The sequence below is a fragment of the Amyelois transitella genome, chromosome 7 (genome assembly GCF_032362555.1).
Source record: "Amyelois transitella isolate CPQ chromosome 7, ilAmyTran1.1, whole genome shotgun sequence".
NCBI lineage: Eukaryota > Metazoa > Arthropoda > Insecta > Lepidoptera > Pyralidae > Amyelois > Amyelois transitella.
Window position 1 is genome coordinate 4,385,374 of NC_083510.1, and position 7,241 is coordinate 4,392,614.

The 7,241-nt window shown below is 35.3% G+C and overlaps 2 protein-coding genes across 2 annotated transcripts; one reads left to right on the forward strand and one right to left on the reverse strand.

The window, feature by feature from the left end:
* The first annotated feature begins 1,013 nt into the window (after positions 1–1,013).
* LOC106131921 (histidine-rich glycoprotein-like) lies at positions 1,014–2,268 on the forward strand. The gene is made up of 4 exons (XM_013331203.2): positions 1,014–1,025; positions 1,212–1,511; positions 1,708–1,874; positions 2,214–2,268. Exons 1-4 carry the CDS (start codon positions 1,014–1,016, stop codon positions 2,266–2,268), a joined length of 534 nt encoding a protein of 177 aa, XP_013186657.1.
* A 2,832-nt stretch (positions 2,269–5,100) lies between these two features.
* LOC106132336 (cuticle protein 18.6) lies at positions 5,101–6,816 on the reverse strand. The gene is made up of 3 exons (XM_013331707.2): positions 6,797–6,816; positions 5,751–6,251; positions 5,101–5,343 (listed from the first exon to the last, which is right to left on the reverse strand). The coding sequence occupies exons 1-3, from the start codon at positions 6,806–6,808 to the stop codon at positions 5,101–5,103; spliced, it is 756 nt and encodes a 251-aa protein (XP_013187161.2). The 5' UTR covers positions 6,809–6,816.
* Between the last annotated feature and the right edge of the window lie 425 nt (positions 6,817–7,241).

Here is a 7,241-nt window from a genome sequence, read left to right on the forward strand (position 1 = left end):
ACTGACATATGACCTGAACTGCCGTAAGATTTTATACAGTTTACTAAATCTTGATTATTACTTTGACTTACTGAACTTTAAACTTGAAGGATAATCACTTTCGCATTTTTCCAATTTTAAGTTCATTTTTTATAATTATGCTAATTTTACTGGTATATGTGTAAGTAAACATGTTATATTATACTATACTGTGTAACATTTGGATATTTGTAAAAATCGTAACCATTGTAACGATAATTTTAATGACAGCATTAAATATCATTTTTAATGCGTATGTAACTTTGTTTGTTTGTTACCACTTCACGCATCACCTACTGACCCAATCCTCTTGAAAATAAATATAATTATATAAAAATTATAAAAAAGAGTCTGGAGAAACATGAGATTCCTTTCATCTCGGTAAAATCAAGATAAGTGGCGGTAATTCGGGCGAGCGAAGCTGCAACTAAAATCTCAAAAATCATACAGTTGATCAAACACAAATTTAGGAAAAAATATTACAGCACAAACAACATGACGTTTAGGTCCACCCACCAAAAAGCCTTCTCGAATGTGTAACAATATTATTGATACACACTTCGAATTATTTGTACCTATATTATGTTTACTTTTGTCTCCGTTAGCATTTATAAAAAAAACACTTGTCTATTTGTCACACAACAAACAATGACATAACACCCGAACTAAAATCTCAGCTTTCTTCAAAGGGCTAATGTTTTCAATAAAACAATTTCAAATGCACTTTGACACATTACCAAACTGGTTTCTTGATCCGATACGAAGCTAATTAGAAGCCTCGATTGCATTTACCAACATGTCACCAAAGTAACTAGAGGAAAGTGACCGACCTTCATATATATTTTGGGCTAAAATCATAACTGGGGCACTTACGCACGTTACAAAGATCAAGTTTTATTCATTAAAGAGTAGATTGGGCAGTATATATATTCGGGAGATTATAGTGGTTCAACATCAGTTCAGTGTGATATCGCATATCGATACCTTCAACCAAAATGTTCCTTAAAGTAAGGAAAATTAAATTAATTCGAACAAACAACCATTAATTAATTTAACTTTACTTCTCTTCTTTTGAGCTAGACTAGTTATCTTGACTCTAAAAAAAGCGACATTCATTCATATACAACGAAGCAATTTCGACACCAAATAATTAGGATAAGTGTTTTTCTAATTAACTCATTATTTTTTTCTAGGGTCTCATCTTTGTTGGCCTAGCAGGCATCTGCTTTGCTGCTGAGCACGCCTACTCCTCTCAAAGCATCGTTCTCCATCACACCGAACATAAACAAGAGCACCATGCTCCCCTTAAAGTTGTAGTCCCTGTGGTCACTAAGAAAGTGGTTCCCGTAGCCCATTACGTGGTGGAGAGCTCTGGACATGAGCATAAGGAGCACAAATATGAGCATCACGACCACAAACCCGCCGTTTCTTCCCAGCATATTGAGCGTCATGACATCCCCGCTCACCCACCTAAGGGTTTCTTTGATGAACATGTAAGTTTTTTTTTTATTTGGATTTTGATCGGTTAAGAGTACGCTGTTAGAGACAGCTAAAGCAAGTGTCGTAATGGTTCGATACGTCTATCCCTTGGTCGCCATTGGTATTTTGTAAAAAGTAAAGCTAAGAAAGCTTTGTCAGTGATGAAATGATGCAATTTCATTTTCCTTCAACAATTTCATTTAACTTTAGGGACCTGCTAAGTACGAGTTCGAGTACAAAGTGCACGACCCTCACACGCACGACGTGAAGCACCAGCACGAGTCTCGTGACGGACACGCCGTGCACGGGGTCTACAGTCTGCACGAAGCTGACGGCTCCATCCGCACTGTCAAGTACTCCGCTGACAAGAAGACTGGGTAAGAAGCCAATTTAAATATTTTCTACATTCTTTCTTTATATTCTAGTCAAAAAAGACATATTTTCAGGATTATTTTTCCTTTCAATTCACTTCAACCTGTTGAAATTAATAACATTTCTGCTCTTGTGTCAGTTTGTTCTTGCGTCAAAGGCATGCAAAATTCGACCACTTCAGAAAAGACCTCATTCAAACTCTTTTGAAATCTGTTCATTTTTAGGTAGTTAATGTAAAGCTTAATCGTTATCCTTAGCTTTAAATTCGTGCCCCGACTCTTCAATAATTAGGTGGACGTCATTTGTTGATCTTATTTTAAAGTCCCATTCTTGTTCATTTTCAGATTCCAAGCTGACGTACAGCACTCCACCAAGCACGAACATCATGGCCACCATTAAATACGACTGTTACCTAATATTACTTGTTACTTGTATAAGCGTTTGTAAATTATTGATGTAATAAAAACTTAAAAGTATTAACTATTTTCTTTTCTTTTTCTCTCTCAACTATTTGTGGTTATTTGTGCGTTGCGACGAAAATATATTGTTAACAATAAAATGTTTAAATTTTACACTTCACTTTAATAACAAATTTAAATTAATATCTATTATATTGCATTTAATATTACAAATAACTACTAACTCCGACACAGTCCGATCTTGGCAGACAAGGCAGCAAAGGAAAGCTAAAAGCTTTTTCTTATTCTATTTCAATACTTAAAACATAAATTGTCAAACTTAATAAAGAGAGAATTCTGTTGTCGACAGCAGAGTCAGAAATAACCTTTATTCGCATATTGTCGATCTTTAAATGTCACCAGAATTAATTGGGTCCAATTTATTTATGTCATCGAGGCCAGTGATTTCGCCGAATCGAATTAACTTCGAAAGATATAGTAAGCCTTAAATCAGTGTCACACTACCCTGTGTTAGTTAAATCTTCAGAAAATCTTTGGAAAATTTTAATTGAAATAAAATGATAGCCCTTCCATATCTATGAATATTTTTTTTATATCACTCGATTGTATTAAAACTGTCTTATGGGTAAGGCCGCCGAAATTGTCAATTTTTTTGTGTGACTTTTGGTCGCTTTTTGTCGAACTACCATTATGAAGATATACTCCATAAATTGTAAAGTATACCTTAAATATATGTTTACCATCGAAGAATAATATGATAGCCCCTACTGTTACTGTAATACCGGTGCAAAAATTCCAGTAATAACTTGTTTGACGACAGTTTAAAATAAAAAAAAGCGTTTTACTTTTGTGTTACATTTTTTTTGTGTGACGAATTTATACCCATTGTTTTGATTAAAACTACCAAATAGCAAAACAAAGTATTAATATGGCATCACTGTTACCGACATATAAATGTAAAAAAGGCAGACAATGTTGTTTTGTCACAGGAGGCATTTTGAAAGTCCGTTACATAACTTGCTCTGATTGAATAAAAAATTTAAAATTGTGATTTTGAAGGTAAGTAACAGAGATTTGTTTATTTTTGTACCGAATTTCTATGCAAAGTGTTTTAAAGTGTGCGTGGAATCGCTCATAAGCGTCTAATTGTAATAAATAACCAAGTTATAACCAAAAAATATTTTAAATATTTTACTTTTGTGTTGCTTTTGTATGACATATGTGTTACGCTTGTATTACTTCTGTGTTATTGTAACACAAATTTACGTGTTGCGTAACACAATAGATTTGTAAAGCCGCATTCACATTGTGTGAATTGAAAGTCGTTTAGTTTAAATGGTGCTACCTACAATCTCCCGTTGAAATAATAATTATTGATGTTTGATTCCTCTCCGTCGTGCTTCTTCCAACCAGATAAATAGGCAAACAGAAAAAATATAAGTCATTGTTTTGGTTGTAGGTATTGCGTTATTTGAGAGCCTTACTATCATTGAGAGAGTTAGTATCTCTTAACAAAAGTCTCGAACTTACTTCGAGGCTAACTCAATCTGTGTAATTTGTCGCGTATATATTTATTTATTTACTTTTTCATTACCTACTTCATTTTTACTACAGTTACTTACTTATATTCGTTAAGGTTATTTTAGTCACCAATCTGAAACGAACTTTACCCAAAATGTTCGTTGCTTTTGGGTTACATTTGTGTTATGGTAACTCAAAATGTCTTGTGTTACTTTTGTGATACAATTGACAATTTTCGCGGCCTGACCCTTATATTGTGTTTAAGTATAAAATTTTATACTTGTAGAAATAATTCCCTTGTATTTGGGTTACACTTTGACCTACTGTTTTGAATTCGCAAAATAATAATTGCGTATGCAGCAACGTAACTTTATTCAAATAAGAAAAATACTTACATATATGCATAAAGAATTATGCAAATCTTCTTCCTCTTTGAGGATCCAGGAGTATGCCTTTGACCATTGTCCCTGGATTGGGAACTTTTATATTTTATTATCATCTATAATATTACCTATGGGGCTGATATTTTATTAGATTGTCACTGATATTTAGTATACAAACAATAATAGGAATTAGTATATACGAGAAGTGTATACTAATTCCTACAACGAAAGTTATTGTTTGCTGGATGACTGAAAGAGATCCCTTAATGGGACAAATCCGCCATTGCAAGTGATTTATTGCTTTTATAACTATGTACAATTTCTTGTAACTGTGTAAATTTCTATGCATTAAAGATATTACAAACAAACGATAATTTTGCGTGTTGAATACAAAGCAATAAGTAGGTATAGTATGGTGACAAAATTAAAATAAATCATATTCGTTTATTGTGCATTATATTTCATACATACATACATATGGTCACGTCTATGTCAACAGTCTTAAAAAGGTGGTCCTATTCTTTGTTCTTTTTGTGCCAGTAACCACACGGCACCATTTTTGAACTCACACTTCAGAATAAGGCCACTTTATCTCTTTCTTATGGACGTCGTAAAAGAAAACTAGGGAAAAAGGCACGTTCATCTATAGACTTCATCTAATACGGGTAAGATTATCTTGCAGTGTTTTCGGAGGTTAAACGGGTTTGCTTCGTATAAGAACTTGGCTTATCTAATCCAAAATAATGGTCAAAATATGCATCCCAGAATCCTCTCCAAAGAGGTGAGAATGTAATCGGGATTAAGTCTAGTTTTCTGGAGTTATATAGAATTGCGAAGAAGTAAAACTAAATCATTCGTTAATTGCGTTTTATATTTACAATAAATAATAAACTAATTACACTAGTCGCTTAATGATGGGCCAACAGTACGGGGGTATGTTCATCATGGTGTCCAGGGGCAGAGTGGGAGACGACGGCATTGAATCCGCTGTGGTCGTCGGCGGTGTAGTGGACTGTACGCACTGAGCCATCGGCCTCCAGAAGGCTGTATTCGCCATGTACGACATCGCCATCGCGAACCTCGTGTTGGGACTTGTTGTCGCCGGTGTGAGCGTCAGACACGGAATAAGAGAACTCGTATTTGGGGTGAGCCTGAAAAAGGTTAATTAAACATAAGAAACTATTGCTATTATAAAGGTACTTGTCTCATCATAGGGACTGCAAAACTTATCAGTAATAGGAACATCACATAGAATGACTACTTTAGTGATCTATATTGACTTATGATTTGTGTGGGTAAACAATAATGATTTCTGTGATGCTACAATAGAATCTGCCTAAAAATAAGTGCTGAATGTATTCAGGGTATCACTGACCTGTTATAGCATTCTCATTTACTTCCTTTATACCTTTCTAAATTTTGTAATGTCATAATAAATTATATTAATTCCTAAATTTATTTTTAAATTGAATCACGGTGAATTGAATCAATAAACTGTTACATACGTTGGGCACAAAATAACAAAGTCATATTTACAACCAAAATATTAGTAACTTACGTATTCCTCCTCGTGGTGGGCGGCAACCAGTACTTTTTGGGCGGGGGCGATGACCTTAGCAACGGGGGTGATAATCTTAGCGACCGGGGTGGCGTAGTGGACGGGTGTCGCGGCGTAGTGCGCAGGCTCATAGTGGGAGTAGGCAACAGGGGCGGCTACGGCGATTTTGGCTACGGGAGCGGCCACCAATTTGGGTTGGTCGTGGCGAACGATGCTTTGGGAAGAAACGGCATTAGCTTGGGAGTAGTGGACAGGGGCTGATTTGTAGACGACTGGGGCAGAGTGATAGACAGTAGGTGCGTGTACAGCTACAGCCGGGGCAGCATGGATGGCGACGGCAGGGGCAGAATGGTAGGAGATTGATGGAGCAGCAGCCACCAGCTTGGTGGGCTGGTCGTGGCGGACGATGCTTTGGGATGACACGGCAGCCGCTGGAGAGTAGTGAGCTACTGGCACAACTCCTGCCAAGGAGACGGCGAGCACGGCGCTAAGGGCGATGATCTGAAATTTGAAATGAAAAATTTTGCAAACTTTCTAAATCAAAAGAATTTTTAGCAACATTCTAAATTATCTGTAGTTCTCTGGGTTAATTTTATTAAATTCAATTTTTTTTAGTAACCTAATTTTCTAATAATATTGTATAATGATCATTATCAAGCTCCATTGCTTCTTTAAACGTGAAATACCTTCACAAACTTTAAAAGAGAAGTAATATACATACACACATACATATGGTCACGTCTATATCCCTTGCGGGGTAGACAGAGCCACCAGTCTTAAAAAGACTGAATGGCCACAGTCAGCTATTCGGCTTAATGATAGAATTGAGATTCAAATAGTGACAGATTGCTAGCCCATCGCCTAAAAAAGAATCCCAAGTTTGTAAACCTATCTCTTAGTCGCCTTTTACGACATCCATGGGAGAGAGCAGAAGTAATATATTATTATTAATAACGCAAATATAATTTTAATATTTTTTTTTTGTTAAATGGCAGGATATTTAATCAACGATGTTTTTCAGTATGTTAAAAACAGTGATGACTTACTTTTGAGAACATGTTGAGAAGTGGACTTCAACTGATGCTCTGAATGTCGAAATGGTTGCTTATATAGTAGACTTATATTTTTTCGGCAAGGTTAACAGGTCACAGAGGTGACGTATGTGTATGATCAGTCCGACTCGGACTTGTCACATGCAAATTTAATACCACGTAGATAATTACTTCACGTAAGTATGATAAAATACAGTCGCATTCAAAGACTACAGGTAAAATCTTGTACAAACCAAGTTAATTTGATTTTATATTTTTGTTAGCAGGAAGAATTCATGTTTTCATTATTGTCTTAAAAAGTTTTCTTGCATGCACTCATACGGATGCTTTATCTATATAAACCATCAAAAAATCGATTTACATTAAAGCAGATTAACAGAATTATGAGATAGAAAATCAATAAGATTTACATTACAGTTTTAAAGAAATAAGGCACTTT